The 16,565-nt window shown below is 48.6% G+C and overlaps 1 protein-coding gene across 2 annotated transcripts in view; it reads left to right on the top strand.

The window, feature by feature from the left end:
* The window catches only part of LOC311091332 (myelin protein zero-like protein 2), a 41,844-nt gene extending 25,888 nt beyond the window's left edge, over positions 1–15,956 (top strand). Inside the window, exons 2-5 of one of the 2 annotated variants that reach the window (XR_014608046.1) lie at positions 11,078–11,244; positions 12,408–12,618; positions 14,688–15,543; positions 15,575–15,956. Coding sequence is in view for 1 of the 2 variants with exons in the window: in XM_084127225.1 (XP_083983351.1) it covers positions 11,078–11,244; positions 12,408–12,618; positions 14,688–14,857 (548 nt within the window). In the remaining variant the exon portion in view is untranslated. Of the gene's footprint in view, positions 1–11,077; positions 11,245–12,407; positions 12,619–14,687 lie in introns of both variants that reach the window. The other variant, XM_084127225.1, reaches the window with a different exon arrangement.
* The last annotated feature ends 609 nt before the right edge of the window (positions 15,957–16,565 follow it).

Here is a 16,565-nt window from a genome sequence, read left to right as displayed (position 1 = left end):
GTGTGTCGGGGATGTGTGTGTTCTGATGATAGTGTGTGTTTCTGCAGGTGTGTGTGTGTGTGTGTCGGGGATGCGTGTGTTCTGATGATAGTGTGTGTTTCTGCAGGCGTGTGTGTGTCGGGGATGCGTGTGTTCTGATGATAGTGTGTGTTTCTGCAGGTGTGTGTGTGTCGGGGATGTGTGTGTTCTGATGATAGTGTGTGTTTCTGCAGGTGTGTGTGTGTGTGTGTCGGGGATGTGTGTGTTCTGATGATAGTGTGTGTTTCTGCAGGTGTGTGTGTGTCGGGTATGTGTGTGTTCTGATGATAGTGTGTGTTTCTGCAGGTGTGTGTGTGTCGGGGATGCGCGTGTTCTGATGAGAGTGTGTGTTTCTGCAGGTGTGTGTGTGTCGGGGATGCGTGTGTTCTGATGATAGTGTGTGTTTCTGCAGGTGTGTGTGTGTGTCGGGGATGTGTGTGTTCTGATAAGAGTGTGTGTTTCTGCAGGTGTGTGTGTGTCGGGGATGTGTGTGTTCTGATAAGAGTGTGTGTTTCTGCAGGCGTGTGTGTGTCGGGGATGTGTGTGTTCTGATGATAGTGTGTGTTTCTGCAGGCGTGTGTGTGTCGGGGATGTGTGTGTTCTGATGAGAGTGTGTGTTTCTGCAGGTGTGTGTGTGTCGGGGATGTGTGTGTTCTGATGAGAGTGTGTGTTTCTACAGGTGTGTGTGTGTCGGGGATGTGTGTGTTCTGATGATAGTGTGTGTTTCTGCAGGCGTGTGTGTGTCGGGGATGTGTGTGTTCTGATGATAGTGTGTGTTTCTACAGGTGTGTGTGTGTCGGGGATGTGTGTGTTCTGATGATAGTGTGTGTTTCTGCAGGTGTGTGTGTGTCGGGGATGTGTGTGTTCTGATGAGAGTGTGTGTTTCTGCAGGTGTGTGTGTGTCGGGGATGTGTGTGTTCTGATGATAGTGTGTGTTTCTACAGGTGTGTGTGTGTCGGGGATGTGTGTGTTCTGATGATAGTGTGTGTTTCTGCAGGCGTGTGTGTGTCGGGGATGTGTGTGTTCTGATGATAGTGTGTGTTTCTGCAGGCGTGTGTGTGTCGGGGATGTGTGTGTTCTGATGATAGTGTGTGTTTCTGCAGGTGTGTGTGTGTCGGGGATGTGTGTGTTCTGATGATAGTGTGTGTTTCTGCAGGTGTGTGTGTGTCGGGGATGCGTGTGTTCTGATGATAGTGTGTGTTTCTGCAGGTGTGTGTGTGTCGGGGATGCGTGTGTTCTGATGATAGTGTGTGTTTCTGCAGGTGTGTGTGTGTCGGGGATGCGTGTGTTCTGATGATAGTGTGTGTTTCTGCAGGTGTGTGTGTGTCGGGGATGCGTGTGTTCTGATGATAGTGTGTGTTTCTGCAGGTGTGTGTGTGTCGGGGATGCGTGTGTTCTGATGATAGTGTGTGTTTCTGCAGGTGTGTGTGTGTCGGGGATGCGTGTGTTCTGATGATAGTGTGTGTTTCTGCAGGTGTGTGTGTGTCGGGGATGCGTGTGTTCTGATGATAGTGTGTGTTTCTGCAGGTGTGTGTGTGTCGGGGATGCGTGTGTTCTGATGATAGTGTGTGTTTCTGCAGGTGTGTGTGTGTCGGGGATGCGTGTGTTCTGATGATAGTGTGTGTTTCTGCAGGTGTGTGTGTGTCGGGGATGTGTGTGTTCTGATGATAGTGTGTGTTTCTGCAGGTGTGTGTGTGTCGGGGATGCGTGTGTTCTGATGATAGTGTGTGTTTCTGCAGGTGTGTGTGTGTCGGGGATGCGTGTGTTCTGATGATAGTGTGTGTTTCTGCAGGTGTGTGTGTGTCGGGGATGCGTGTGTTCTGATGAGAGTGTGTGTTTCTGCAGGTGTGTGTGTGTCGGGGATGCGTGTGTTCTGATGATAGTGTGTGTTTCTGCAGGTGTGTGTGTGTCGGGGATGCGTGTGTTCTGATGATAGTGTGTGTTTCTGCAGGTGTGTGTGTGTCGGGGATGCGTGTGTTCTGATGAGAGTGTGTGTTTCTGCAGGTGTGTGTGTGTCGGGGATGAGTGTGTTCTGATGATAGTGTGTGTTTCTGCAGGTGTGTGTGTGTCGGGGATGCGTGTGTTCTGATGATAGTGTGTGTTTCTGCAGGTGTGTGTGTGTCGGGGATGCGTGTGTTCTGATGATAGTGTGTGTTTCTGCAGGTGTGTGTGTGTCGGGGATGCGTGTGTTCTGATGATAGTGTGTGTTTCTGCAGGTGTGTGTGTGTCGGGGATGCGTGTGTTCTGATGATAGTGTGTGTTTCTGCAGGTGTGTGTGTGTCGGGGATGCGTGTGTTCTGATGATAGTGTGTGTTTCTGCAGGGGTGTGTGTGTCGGGGATGCGTGTGTTCTGATGATAGTGTGTGTTTCTGCAGGGGTGTGTGTGTCGGGGATGCGTGTGTTCTGATGATAGTGTGTGTTTCTGCAGGTGTGTGTGTGTCGGGGATGCGTGTGTTCTGATGAGAGTGTGTGTTTCTGCAGGTGTGTGTGTGTCGGGGATGCGTGTGTTCTGATGAGAGTGTGTGTTTCTGCAGGTGTGTGTGTGTCGGGGATGTGTGTGTTCTGATGATAGTGTGTGTTTCTGCAGGTGTGTGTGTGTCGGGGATGTGTGTGTTCTGATGATAGTGTGTGTTTCTGCAGGTGTGTGTGTGTCGGGGATGCGTGTGTTCTGATGATAGTGTGTGTTTCTGCAGGTGTGTGTGTGTCGGGGATGTGTGTGTTCTGATGATAGTGTGTGTTTCTGCAGGTGTGTGTGTGTCGGGGATGTGTGTGTTCTGATGATAGTGTGTGTTTCTGCAGGTGTGTGTGTGTCGGGGATGCGTGTGTTCTGATGATAGTGTGTGTTTCTGCAGGTGTGTGTGTGTCGGGGATGTGTGTGTTCTGATGATAGTGTGTGTTTCTGCAGGCGTGTGTGTGTCGGGGATGTGTGTGTTCTGATGAGAGTGTGTGTTTCTGCAGGTGTGTGTGTGTCGGGGATGTGTGTGTTCTGATGATAGTGTGTGTTTCTGCAGGTGTGTGTGTGTCGGGGATGTGTGTGTTCTGATGAGAGTGTGTGTTTCTGCAGGCGTGTGTGTGTCGGGGATGTGTGTGTTCTGATGATAGTGTGTGTTTCTGCAGGTGTGTGTGTGTGTGTGTCGGGGATGCGTGTGTTCTGATGATAGTGTGTGTTTCTGCAGGCGTGTGTGTGTCGGGGATGCGTGTGTTCTGATGATAGTGTGTGTTTCTGCAGGTGTGTGTGTGTCGGGGATGTGTGTGTTCTGATGATAGTGTGTGTTTCTGCAGGTGTGTGTGTGTGTGTGTCGGGGATGTGTGTGTTCTGATGATAGTGTGTGTTTCTGCAGGTGTGTGTGTGTCGGGTATGTGTGTGTTCTGATGATAGTGTGTGTTTCTGCAGGTGTGTGTGTGTCGGGGATGCGCGTGTTCTGATGAGAGTGTGTGTTTCTGCAGGTGTGTGTGTGTCGGGGATGCGTGTGTTCTGATGATAGTGTGTGTTTCTGCAGGTGTGTGTGTGTGTCGGGGATGTGTGTGTTCTGATAAGAGTGTGTGTTTCTGCAGGTGTGTGTGTGTCGGGGATGTGTGTGTTCTGATAAGAGTGTGTGTTTCTGCAGGCGTGTGTGTGTCGGGGATGCGTGTGTTCTGATGATAGTGTGTGTTTCTGCAGGTGTGTGTGTGTCGGGGATGTGTGTGTTCTGATGAGAGTGTGTGTTTCTGCAGGTGTGTGTGTGTCGGGGATGTGTGTGTTCTGATGATAGTGTGTGTTTCTGCAGGCGTGTGTGTGTCGGGGATGTGTGTGTTCTGATGAGAGTGTGTGTTTCTGCAGGTGTGTGTGTGTCGGGGATGTGTGTGTTCTGATGAGAGTGTGTGTTTCTGCAGGCGTGTGTGTGTCGGGGATGTGTGTGTTCTGATGATAGTGTGTGTTTCTGCAGGCGTGTGTGTGTCGGGGATGTGTGTGTTCTGATGATAGTGTGTGTTTCTGCAGGTGTGTGTGTGTCGGGGATGCGTGTGTTCTGATGATAGTGTGTGTTTCTGCAGGTGTGTGTGTGTCGGGGATGTGTGTGTTCTGATGATAGTGTGTGTTTCTGCAGGTGTGTGTGTGTGTGTGTCGGGGATGTGTGTGTTCTGATGATAGTGTGTGTTTCTGCAGGTGTGTGTGTGTCGGGTATGTGTGTGTTCTGATAAGAGTGTGTGTTTCTGCAGGTGTGTGTGTGTCGGGGATGTGTGTGTTCTGATGAGAGTGTGTGTTTCTGCAGGCGTGTGTGTGTCGGGGATGTGTGTGTTCTGATGATAGTGTGTGTTTCTGCAGGTGTGTGTGTGTGTGTGTCTGTCGGGGATGCGTGTGTTCTGATGATAGTGTGTGTTTCTGCAGGCGTGTGTGTGTCGGGGATGCGTGTGTTCTGATGATAGTGTGTGTTTCTGCAGGTGTGTGTGTGTCGGGGATGTGTGTGTTCTGATGATAGTGTGTGTTTCTGCAGGTGTGTGTGTGTGTGTGTCGGGGATGTGTGTGTTCTGATGATAGTGTGTGTTTCTGCAGGTGTGTGTGTGTCGGGTATGTGTGTGTTCTGATGATAGTGTGTGTTTCTGCAGGTGTGTGTGTGTCGGGGATGCGCGTGTTCTGATGAGAGTGTGTGTTTCTGCAGGTGTGTGTGTGTCGGGGATGCGTGTGTTCTGATGATAGTGTGTGTTTCTGCAGGTGTGTGTGTGTGTCGGGGATGTGTGTGTTCTGATAAGAGTGTGTGTTTCTGCAGGTGTGTGTGTGTCGGGGATGTGTGTGTTCTGATAAGAGTGTGTGTTTCTGCAGGCGTGTGTGTGTCGGGGATGCGTGTGTTCTGATGATAGTGTGTGTTTCTGCAGGTGTGTGTGTGTCGGGGATGTGTGTGTTCTGATGAGAGTGTGTGTTTCTGCAGGTGTGTGTGTGTCGGGGATGTGTGTGTTCTGATGATAGTGTGTGTTTCTGCAGGCGTGTGTGTGTCGGGGATGTGTGTGTTCTGATGAGAGTGTGTGTTTCTGCAGGTGTGTGTGTGTCGGGGATGTGTGTGTTCTGATGAGAGTGTGTGTTTCTGCAGGCGTGTGTGTGTCGGGGATGTGTGTGTTCTGATGATAGTGTGTGTTTCTGCAGGTGTGTGTGTGTCGGGGATGTGTGTGTTCTGATGAGAGTGTGTGTTTCTGCAGGCGTGTGTGTGTGTCGGGGATGCGTGTGTTCTGATGATAGTGTGTGTTTCTGCAGGCGTGTGTGTGTCGGGGATGTGTGTGTTCTGATGATAGTGTGTGTTTCTGCAGGTGTGTGTGTGTGTGTGTCGGGGATGTGTGTGTTCTGATAAGAGTGTGTGTTTCTGCAGGTGTGTGTGTGTCGGGGATGTGTGTGTTCTGATGATAGTGTGTGTTTCTGCAGGTGTGTGTGTGTCGGGGATGTGTGTGTTCTGATGATAGTGTGTGTTTCTGCAGGTGTGTGTGTGTCGGGGATGCGCGTGTTCTGATGAGAGTGTGTGTTTCTGCAGGTGTGTGTGTGTCGGGGATGTGTGTGTTCTGATGAGAGTGTGTGTTTCTGCAGGTGTGTGTGTGTCGGGGATGTGTGTGTTCTGATGATAGTGTGTGTTTCTGCAGGTGTGTGTGTGTCGGGGATGTGTGTGTTCTGATGAGAGTGTGTGTTTCTGCAGGCGTGTGTGTGTGTCGGGGATGCGTGTGTTCTGATGATAGTGTGTGTTTCTGCAGGCGTGTGTGTGTCGGGGATGTGTGTGTTCTGATGATAGTGTGTGTTTCTGCAGGTGTGTGTGTGTGTGTGTCGGGGATGTGTGTGTTCTGATAAGAGTGTGTGTTTCTGCAGGTGTGTGTGTGTCGGGGATGTGTGTGTTCTGATGATAGTGTGTGTTTCTGCAGGTGTGTGTGTGTCGGGGATGTGTGTGTTCTGATGATAGTGTGTGTTTCTGCAGGTGTGTGTGTGTCGGGGATGCGCGTGTTCTGATGAGAGTGTGTGTTTCTGCAGGTGTGTGTGTGTCGGGGATGTGTGTGTTCTGATGAGAGTGTGTGTTTCTGCAGGTGTGTGTGTGTCGGGGATGTGTGTGTTCTGATGATAGTGTGTGTTTCTGCAGGCGTGTGTGTCGGGGATGTGTGTGTTCTGATGAGAGTGTGTGTTTCTGCAGGCGTGTGTGTGTGTGTCAGGGATGTGTGTGTTCTGATGAGAGTGTGTGTTTCTGCAGGTGTGTGTGTGTCGGGGATGCGTGTGTTCTGATGATAGTGTGTGTTTCTGCAGGTGTGTGTGTGTCGGGGATGTGTGTGTTCTGATAAGAGTGTGTGTTTCTGCAGGTGTGTGTGTGTCTGGGATGTGTGTGTTCTGATGAGAGTGTGTGTTTCTGCAGGCGTGTGTGTGTCGGGGATGTGTGTGTTCTGATGATAGTGTGTGTTTCTGCAGGTGTGTGTGTGTGTCGGGGATGTGTGTGTTCTGATGAGAGTGTGTTTCTGCAGGTGTGTGTGTGTCAGGGATGTGTGTGTTCTGATGATAGTGTGTGTTTCTGCAGGCGTGTGTGTGTCGGGGATGTGTGTGTTCTGATGAGAGTGTGTGTTTCTGCAGGTGTGTGTGTGTCGGGGATGTGTGTGTTCTGATGATAGTGTGTGTTTCTGCAGGTGTGTGTGTGTCGGGGATGCGCATGTTCTGATGAGAGTGTGTGTTTCTGCAGGTGTGTGTGTGTCGGGGATGCGCGTGTTCTGATGAGAGTGTGTGTTTCTGCAGGTGTGTGTGTGTCGGGGATGCGCGTGTTCTGATGATAGTGTGTGTTTCTGCAGGTGTGTGTGTGTCGGGGATGCGCGTGTTCTGATGAGAGTGTGTGTTTCTGCAGGTGTGTGTGTGTCGGGGATGCGCGTGTTCTGATGAGAGTGTGTGTTTCTGCAGGTGTGTGTGTGTCGGGGATGCGCGTGTTCTGATGAGAGTGTGTGTTTCTGCAGGGGTGTGTGTGTCGGGGATGCGCGTGTTCTGATGATAGTGTGTGTTTCTGCAGGGGTGTGTGTGTCGGGGATGCGTGTGTTCTGATGATAGTGTGTGTTTCTGCAGGTGTGTGTGTGTCGGGGATGCGTGTGTTCTGATGATAGTGTGTGTTTCTGCAGGTGTGTGTGTGTCGGGGATGCGTGTGTTCTGATGAGAGTGTGTGTTTCTGCAGGTGTGTGTGTGTCGGGGATGTGTGTGTTCTGATGATAGTGTGTGTTTCTGCAGGTGTGTGTGTGTCGGGGATGTGTGTGTTCTGATGATAGTGTGTGTTTCTGCAGGTGTGTGTGTGTCGGGGATGCGTGTGTTCTGATGATAGTGTGTGTTTCTGCAGGTGTGTGTGTGTCGGGGATGTGTGTGTTCTGATGATAGTGTGTGTTTCTGCAGGTGTGTGTGTGTCGGGGATGTGTGTGTTCTGATAATAGTGTGTGTTTCTGCAGGTGTGTGTGTGTCGGGGATGCGTGTGTTCTGATGATAGTGTGTGTTTCTGCAGGTGTGTGTGTGTCGGGGATGTGTGTGTTCTGATGATAGTGTGTGTTTCTGCAGGTGTGTGTGTGTCGGGGATGTGTGTGTTCTGATGATAGTGTGTGTTTCTGAAGGCGTGTGTGTGTCGGGGATGTGTGTGTTCTGATGAGAGTGTGTGTTTCTGCAGGTGTGTGTGTGTCGGGGATGTGTGTGTTCTGATGATAGTGTGTGTTTCTGCAGGTGTGTGTGTGTCGGGGATGTGTGTGTTCTGATGAGAGTGTGTGTTTCTGCAGGCGTGTGTGTGTCGGGGATGTGTGTGTTCTGATGATAGTGTGTGTTTCTGCAGGTGTGTGTGTGTGTGTGTCGGGGATGCGTGTGTTCTGATGATAGTGTGTGTTTCTGCAGGCGTGTGTGTGTCGGGGATGCGTGTGTTCTGATGATAGTGTGTGTTTCTGCAGGTGTGTGTGTGTCGGGGATGTGTGTGTTCTGATGATAGTGTGTGTTTCTGCAGGTGTGTGTGTGTGTGTGTCGGGGATGTGTGTGTTCTGATGATAGTGTGTGTTTCTGCAGGTGTGTGTGTGTCGGGTATGTGTGTGTTCTGATGATAGTGTGTGTTTCTGCAGGTGTGTGTGTGTCGGGGATGCGCGTGTTCTGATGAGAGTGTGTGTTTCTGCAGGTGTGTGTGTGTCGGGGATGCGTGTGTTCTGATGATAGTGTGTGTTTCTGCAGGTGTGTGTGTGTGTCGGGGATGTGTGTGTTCTGATAAGAGTGTGTGTTTCTGCAGGTGTGTGTGTGTCGGGGATGTGTGTGTTCTGATAAGAGTGTGTGTTTCTGCAGGCGTGTGTGTGTCGGGGATGCGTGTGTTCTGATGATAGTGTGTGTTTCTGCAGGTGTGTGTGTGTCGGGGATGTGTGTGTTCTGATGATAGTGTGTGTTTCTGCAGGTGTGTGTGTGTCGGGGATGTGTGTGTTCTGATGAGAGTGTGTGTTTCTGCAGGTGTGTGTGTGTCGGGGATGTGTGTGTTCTGATGATAGTGTGTGTTTCTGCAGGTGTGTGTGTGTCGGGGATGTGTGTGTTCTGATGAGAGTGTGTGTTTCTGCAGGTGTGTGTGTGTCGGGGATGTGTGTGTTCTGATGATAGTGTGTGTTTCTGCAGGTGTGTGTGTGTCGGGGATGTGTGTGTTCTGATGAGAGTGTGTGTTTCTGCAGGTGTGTGTGTGTCGGGGATGTGTGTGTTCTGATGATAGTGTGTGTTTCTGCAGGCGTGTGTGTGTCGGGGATGTGTGTGTTCTGATGAGAGTGTGTGTTTCTGCAGGTGTGTGTGTGTCGGGGATGTGTGTGTTCTGATGAGAGTGTGTGTTTCTGCAGGCGTGTGTGTGTCGGGGATGTGTGTGTTCTGATGATAGTGTGTGTTTCTGCAGGTGTGTGTGTGTCGGGGATGTGTGTGTTCTGATGAGAGTGTGTGTTTCTGCAGGCGTGTGTGTGTGTCGGGGATGCGTGTGTTCTGATGATAGTGTGTGTTTCTGCAGGCGTGTGTGTGTCGGGGATGTGTGTGTTCTGATGAGAGTGTGTGTTTCTGCAGGCGTGTGTGTGTCGGGGATGTGTGTGTTCTGATGATAGTGTGTGTTTCTGCAGGTGTGTGTGTGTGTGTGTCGGGGATGTGTGTGTTCTGATAAGAGTGTGTGTTTCTGCAGGTGTGTGTGTGTCGGGGATGTGTGTGTTCTGATGATAGTGTGTGTTTCTGCAGGTGTGTGTGTGTCGGGGATGTGTGTGTTCTGATGATAGTGTGTGTTTCTGCAGGTGTGTGTGTGTCGGGGATGCGCGTGTTCTGATGAGAGTGTGTGTTTCTGCAGGTGTGTGTGTGTCGGGGATGTGTGTGTTCTGATGAGAGTGTGTGTTTCTGCAGGTGTGTGTGTGTCGGGGATGTGTGTGTTCTGATGATAGTGTGTGTTTCTGCAGGCGTGTGTGTCGGGGATGTGTGTGTTCTGATGAGAGTGTGTGTTTCTGCAGGCGTGTGTGTGTGTGTCAGGGATGTGTGTGTTCTGATGAGAGTGTGTGTTTCTGCAGGTGTGTGTGTGTCGGGGATGCGTGTGTTCTGATGATAGTGTGTGTTTCTGCAGGTGTGTGTGTGTCGGGGATGTGTGTGTTCTGATAAGAGTGTGTGTTTCTGCAGGTGTGTGTGTGTCTGGGATGTGTGTGTTCTGATGAGAGTGTGTGTTTCTGCAGGCGTGTGTGTGTCGGGGATGTGTGTGTTCTGATGATAGTGTGTGTTTCTGCAGGTGTGTGTGTGTGTCGGGGATGTGTGTGTTCTGATGAGAGTGTGTTTCTGCAGGTGTGTGTGTGTCGGGGATGTGTGTGTTCTGATGATAGTGTGTGTTTCTGCAGGCGTGTGTGTGTCGGGGATGTGTGTGTTCTGATGAGAGTGTGTGTTTCTGCAGGTGTGTGTGTGTTGGGGATGTGTGTGTTCTGATGATAGTGTGTGTTTCTGCAGGTGTGTGTGTGTCGGGGATGCGCGTGTTCTGATGAGAGTGTGTGTTTCTGCAGGTGTGTGTGTGTCGGGGATGCGCGTGTTCTGATGAGAGTGTGTGTTTCTGCAGGTGTGTGTGTGTCGGGGATGCGCGTGTTCTGATGATAGTGTGTGTTTCTGCAGGTGTGTGTGTGTCGGGGATGCGCGTGTTCTGATGAGAGTGTGTGTTTCTGCAGGTGTGTGTGTGTCGGGGATGCGCGTGTTCTGATGAGAGTGTGTGTTTCTGCAGGTGTGTGTGTGTCGGGGATGCGCGTGTTCTGATGAGAGTGTGTGTTTCTGCAGGTGTGTGTGTGTCGGGGATGTGTGTGTTCTGATGATAGTGTGTGTTTCTGCAGGTGTGTGTGTGTCGGGGATGCGTGTGTTCTGATGAGAGTGTGTGTTTCTGCAGGTGTGTGTGTGTCGGGGATGTGTGTGTTCTGATGAGAGTGTGTGTTTCTGCAGGTGTGTGTGTGTCGGGGATGCGCGTGTTCTGATGAGAGTGTGTGTTTCTGCAGGTGTGTGTGTGTCGGGGATGTGTGTGTTCTGATGATAGTGTGTGTTTCTGCAGGTGTGTGTGTGTCGGGGATGCGTGTGTTCTGATGATAGTGTGTTTTTTTGCAGGTGTGTGTGTGTCGGGGATGCGCGTGTTCTGATGAGAGTGTGTGTTTCTGCAGGTGTGTGTGTGTCGGGGATGTGTGTGTTCTGATGATAGTGTGTGTTTCTGCAGGTGTGTGTGTGTCGGGGATGTGTGTGTTCTGATGATAGTGTGTGTTTCTGCAGGTGTGTGTGTGTCGGGGATGTGTGTGTTCTGATGATAGTGTGTGTTTCTGCAGGTGTATGTGTGTCGGGGATGCGTGTGTTCTGATGATAGTGTGTGTTTCTGCAGGTGTGTGTGTGTGTGTGTGTCGGGGATGTGTGTGTTCTGATGATAGTGTGTGTTTCTGCAGGTGTGTGTGTGTGTGTCGGGGATGTGTGTGTTCTGATGATAGTGTGTGTTTCTGCAGGCGTGTGTGTGTCGGGGATGTGTGTGTTCTGATGATAGTGTGTGTTTCTGCAGGTGTGTGTGTGTGTGTGTCGGGGATGTGTGTGTTCTGATGATAGTGTGTGTTTCTGCAGGTGTGTGTGTGTCGGGGATGCGCGTGTTCACGGCTGGGGAAGTGAAGGCTGTTAACGGGACAGACGTGCGTCTCAAATGCTCCTTCCAGAGTTCGTCTGCGATCCGAGTGTCGAGTGTCACGGTGTCCTGGAGCTTCAGGCCGATCGGTCCCGGACATGAGGAGACGGTGAGACGCGCTGGACCACACGCATGTGTGTGTGTGTGTGTGTGTGTGTGTGTCCACTAGTCTCTCCCCTGTGAAGGCTTTCTTCCCTTCACCTCTGCACAGATTAAACCTTATCAGAATGATTCCAGTTCTCATGGATACACGGAAGTGACTAAAAATGCTGTATTACGAGGCCAGATACGTAATTTTAGAGGTTAATTTGTAAAGAAAGACTACACACCTGTGCACAAATATATATTCAAACGCAAATATCTATAGACCAAACTCGTAATACACATGTGCGCCGTCAGCGTTTCACAGATTCACAGAGATTTTTTTCAAAACCTGCACCTTGGAACTTGTTTCAAGGTTTGCGTTCTCGAGCCCCAAACACTGCTGTCGTGCGCATGAGCGGCTGCAGCGCATTAAACGTTTTCTGTTTTCTGAGAGAACGGTGTGTGTTAGCGGCCCCTAAGTTATTAACTATTATACCATGGTCTGGGTGAATACTCGATTCTGATTGGCTGCAGGGTGTCCGTTAAAAAGTGATAATGGACACCTAGGAAAGGCGTCCCGTCAATTTGCCTGATGACAGTTATAAATGATTGCGCTGGCTCAAACTCACTGATCCACTGCTGCGGTCGGGTCGCTGTGGCCACGTTGCTTGGCAACGCCTGTATACGGGAGATATTAAATAGTGCGCTCGACTTAATAAATAAAAACCCTCACGATTTTTACTCTAAAACACATTAAAGTATTATTAATTGATTAAATATTTATTTCTTTCGTAAGTAACCATGGTATAAGCGGGTTAATGCCCTTCGAGGTGTCCATTATCAGGTTTTAATGGACTTCGGCGGAGGCAACCGTCCTCCGCTGCGCGTCGGACGGTTCACGCCTCGCCGTCGTCCATTAAAACCTGATAATGGACACCTCGTCGGGCATTAACCCTAACATGATCTTTACAATGGAAGTGAATTAATCAAAACGAACTTTATCTGGACAATAACTTTATTCTAGAGCTGCTGTAAAGCCTAAACAATCTCTGTTACTGTAATCTCCTGTTATCACTGTAAAGCTGCTGTGAAACAATGTATATTGCTAAACATGCTTTATAAATGAAGGTGACTTGACTTGACTTTGTGTTTCCTTCTGTGCTTGATTCTCACTGTCTTTCGGATCAGGTGTTTTATTACCACGAGAAGCCCTATGCTCCGCTGGAGGGCCGCTTCAGGAGGAAGGTGGAGTGGGCCGGAGACGTCAGCGGACGCGACGCTTCTGTAGTGCTGCGGAAAGTGCCGTTTAGTTTCAACGGGACGTTCAGCTGTCAGGTGAAAAACCCGCCAGACGTGCACGGGAACGTTGGTGAGGTGCGTCTACGAGTCGTCACTACAGGTGAGCATTAGCTTTCGTTCTGTCTGTGGCTACGTCTAAAAGTGGAGCTCACTGCAGAGCCACATGATATCCAGCTCCTCCTCGACTCCTCGAACTAGACTCCTCGAACTAGTCCGGCTCCTCCTCTCTGGACGTCATGGGTTGAGCTCGAGCTAGTCCGGCTCCACCTCTCTGGACGTCATGGGTTGAGCTCGAACTAGTCCGGCTCCTCCTCTCTGGACGTCATGGGTTGAGCTCGAACTAGTCCGGCTCCTCCTCTCTGGACGTCATGGGTTGAGCCTGAATTAGTCCGGCTCCTCCTCTCTGGACGTCATGGGTTGAGCTTGAGCTAGTCCGGCTCCACCTCTCTGGACGTCATGGGTTGAGCTCGAACAAGTCCGACTCCAACTCTCTGGACGTCATGGGTTGAGCTCGAACTAGTCCGGCTCCTCCTCTCTGGACGTCATGGGTTGAGCCTGAATTAGTCCGGCTCCTCCTCTCTGGACGTCATGGGTTGAGCCTGAATTAGTCCGGCTCCTCCTCTCTGGACGTCATGGGTTGAGCTCGAACAAGTCCGGCTCCTCCTCTCTGGACGTCATGGGTTGAGCCTGAATTAGTCCGGCTCCTCCTCTCTGGACGTCATGGGTTGAGCCTGAATTAGTCCGGCTCCTCCTCTCTGGACGTCATGGGTTGAGCCTGAATTAGTCCGGCTCCTCCTCTCTGGACGTCATGGGTTGAGCTCGAACAAGTCCGACTCCAACTCTCTGGACGTCATGGGTTGAGCTCGAACTAGTCCGGCTCCTCCTCTCTGGACGTCATGGGTTGAGCCTGAATTAGTCCGGCTCCTCCTCTCTGGACGTCATGGGTTGAGCCTGAATTAGTCCGGCTCCTCCTCTCTGGACGTCATGGGTTGAGCTCGAACAAGTCCGACTCCAACTCTCTGGACGTCATGGGTTCACGTCATTTGGCTCTGCAGTGACCACCACTCATGCTCTCCATACACACTCCCTCAGCTAACATTAATATGTTCTAAAAATGTATGGCTTACATTCCCATTAAGTTATGAAATGTTATATCTGAATGTTCTCTAAACGTTCAAAACGTTCATGTTTTAAAAACCTTTCTTTGTTAAGGGAACATTCTATTGTATAATTCTGCAAACATCATGGGAACGTAAGTTTAGAATGTTCTCTAACTCTGAATGTTCTGAAACAAGTAGGAAGAACTGTTAGACGAACGTTCAACTAAAACATTTCATAAATGATGTATAAATAAGGTTTTTTGTGCTAACATTTTGAGAACATTATTAAACACCAGATGAAGGTGTTTAATAATAACTTTGAACTAATGTTCTATTATTGTTACTGGAGTGTTTGTTCGTAGAGGAACATGTGTTTTCAAATGTTTTAATGTTTTAATCAAGCGGCAACCTCCCTGTCTCTTTCTTGAATCCAACACGGAAGTGACTTAAACTGCTGTTCATTGACTGGCCACTAGAGACAGGCTGCAAAAGAGAGTCAATCCCATAAACCCCCATGTTAAAATGGCCAACTTTACAGCAGAAAAACTAAAAGTGTTTACAGCCTAGTACTAAAAGTGGTTTTGGTCTATATTGTTAAGTAAACATGCAATTTATTCTCTTATACACCACAAAACAATATATATAATTTTGCTGTTTATGACAACTGTGAGGGGGTGAATTTTTTAATAACTCATCCGTTTCAATTCGAATAAGCCTTAAAGTTCTGCATAATTAAGGGCGTGACCACTTGATTGACAGGTGGATTGCCGCTGATGTCACTGCTAGCCGTTTGTCTGCTGTCTGTTAGCGTCACGTCACCTCAGCTAATCCGCCTCGCTGCACATTTTCGTTTATCCGGGAGTGACGCTGCCAAGATGGCGACGGCTGGCTCCGCCCACTGTGGGCTTCAAAAACACTCTTCAGAAACACTACGAGTGACGTCACGGGACACTACATCCATATTTTTATACAGTCTATGTTTTTAATGTGTTTTAATGTAGACTCGGCCTTGAGAGTTTGTGTTTGCAGGTGCGAGTCGTTCGTTCACATGATCTCTGTGTCGTTTCAGCCTCGCTCTCTGAGATTGTGATTCTCTGTGTGGCCACTGGAGGCGCTGTTCTGTTGGTTCTCCTGGTGGTGATGATGGTTGTGTCCGTGCGTCGCTGTCTCAGACGGAGGAACCTGGAGCAGAACCACAACATCCTCAGACAAGAGCAGAAGGTCCTGACGGGCTGGTGAGATCCGGAGGGAACGCCGTTCGCTCAGAGAGATCGGATGAGCTTTGCTTCTCAAATCATTTCACATCACATACTCACACACAAAGACTGCCAGCAAACGCACCAGCAACTAGTAATCAAACAGGTTCATGTGGTTTCTCTCAGATGTCCTGATTTCTCAGTGATTGTGAGAGTTGGGTGCCTTCATCTGTAACTCTTTAGCAGTGTTGGGGAAAGGTAATTTGAAAAGTAATGCGTTACAATATTGCGTTACTCCCTTAAAAAGTAACTAATTGCATAACTTAGTTACTTTTTTAGAAAAGTAATGCATTACAATATTGCGTTACTCACTTAAAAAGTAACGAATCGCATTACTTAGTTACTTTTTTAGAAAAGTAATGCATTACAATATTGCGTTACTCCCTTAAAAAGTGACTAATTGCATAACTTAGTTACTTTTTTTAGAAAAGTAATGCGTTACGTTTGCATTACTTTTTTCACCTGGGCTGGGCTTGTTTTTATAACAAATAATATATATTTTTGGGCAAATGTAAAGACCCTTTCACACCAAAAGTGAAATAATAAGCCTCAGGCTGAAGGAAATGCAGATTTACTCCTGTACAGTAGAGTACAGTAGAGTAGAGTACGGTAGAGGAGAGTACAGTAGAGTACAGTAGAGTAAGGTAGAGTAGAGTACGGTAGAGGAGAGTACAGTAGAGTAGAGTAGAGTACAGTAGAGGTAGAGTACAGTAGAGTAGAGTACGGTAGAGTAGAGTACAGTCATGTACAGTAGAGTACAGTAGTGGACAGTAGAGGGCGCCGCTCAAACAAACCTTTCAGCTGCTGCTGTTCTGGATAACAGAAGAATAGGATGCAGGAGAAAGAAAGTTTAACACTTACTTTACCAATAAATAAATAAATCTATACTCATTTCTGCTTATGGTTTAGCTGAATCATCGAAGGTCAGAAGCAAGTACAAGTCATTGGTCAATAAAGTGAGATTGAATGCATAAAAATGTATGTTAACATATTTAGTTATTGGAGGTTTGCATAGTATTCTGATTCTGCATTTCACTGATTATATTCATTTTGAGGAATAATAAATCTTTTTTTGTGCAAGTGAGATGAGTAAATGCTCATATTTAGTCTAGAACTACAATAACCATCATGTTCACACACACACACACACACACACACACAAACACACACACACAAAACGCCTCTTATGATTTGTCTCAACATGTGGACAAGAGAGCTGTCAGTCTATAAATATGAAAACAAAGTAACTTACGTTACTTATTTGAAAAAGTAACTCAGATATTTTGTTGTAAATTTTAAAGGTAATGCGTTACTTTACTAGTTACTTGAAAAAAGTAATCTGATTACATAACTCAAGTTACTTGTAATGAGTTCCACACAACACTGGTCTTCAGTCATGGTGTTTATCAAGCAGGATTGCTCATATTCCTCTCACAGATCACGTGTGTGTAGAAGTTTATGACGGCTTCTGCTCAGGAATCAGTGTGTTTGTTCAGCACATGTGCGGATCTGGCTCTTGTGTGTCAGTAATGAAGAACAGGTTTGTATCTCTCTGGTAATGAGCAGACCTTGGTCGCTATGGTTACGCTATTCACTGTCCTGTAACTCTCTTCACCTCATAGAGTTTGCACTGCACACACACTGGATGAGGATGATGATGATGAGGAGGAGGATGATGAGGAAGAACAGGT

The sequence above is a fragment of the Abramis brama genome, assembly GCF_963993115.1.
Source record: "Abramis brama genome assembly, chromosome: 10".
Taxonomy (NCBI): domain Eukaryota; kingdom Metazoa; phylum Chordata; class Actinopteri; order Cypriniformes; family Leuciscidae; genus Abramis; species Abramis brama.
Note: the sequence above shows the minus strand (reverse complement) of the source record. Positions and strands in the feature narration are given on the sequence as shown.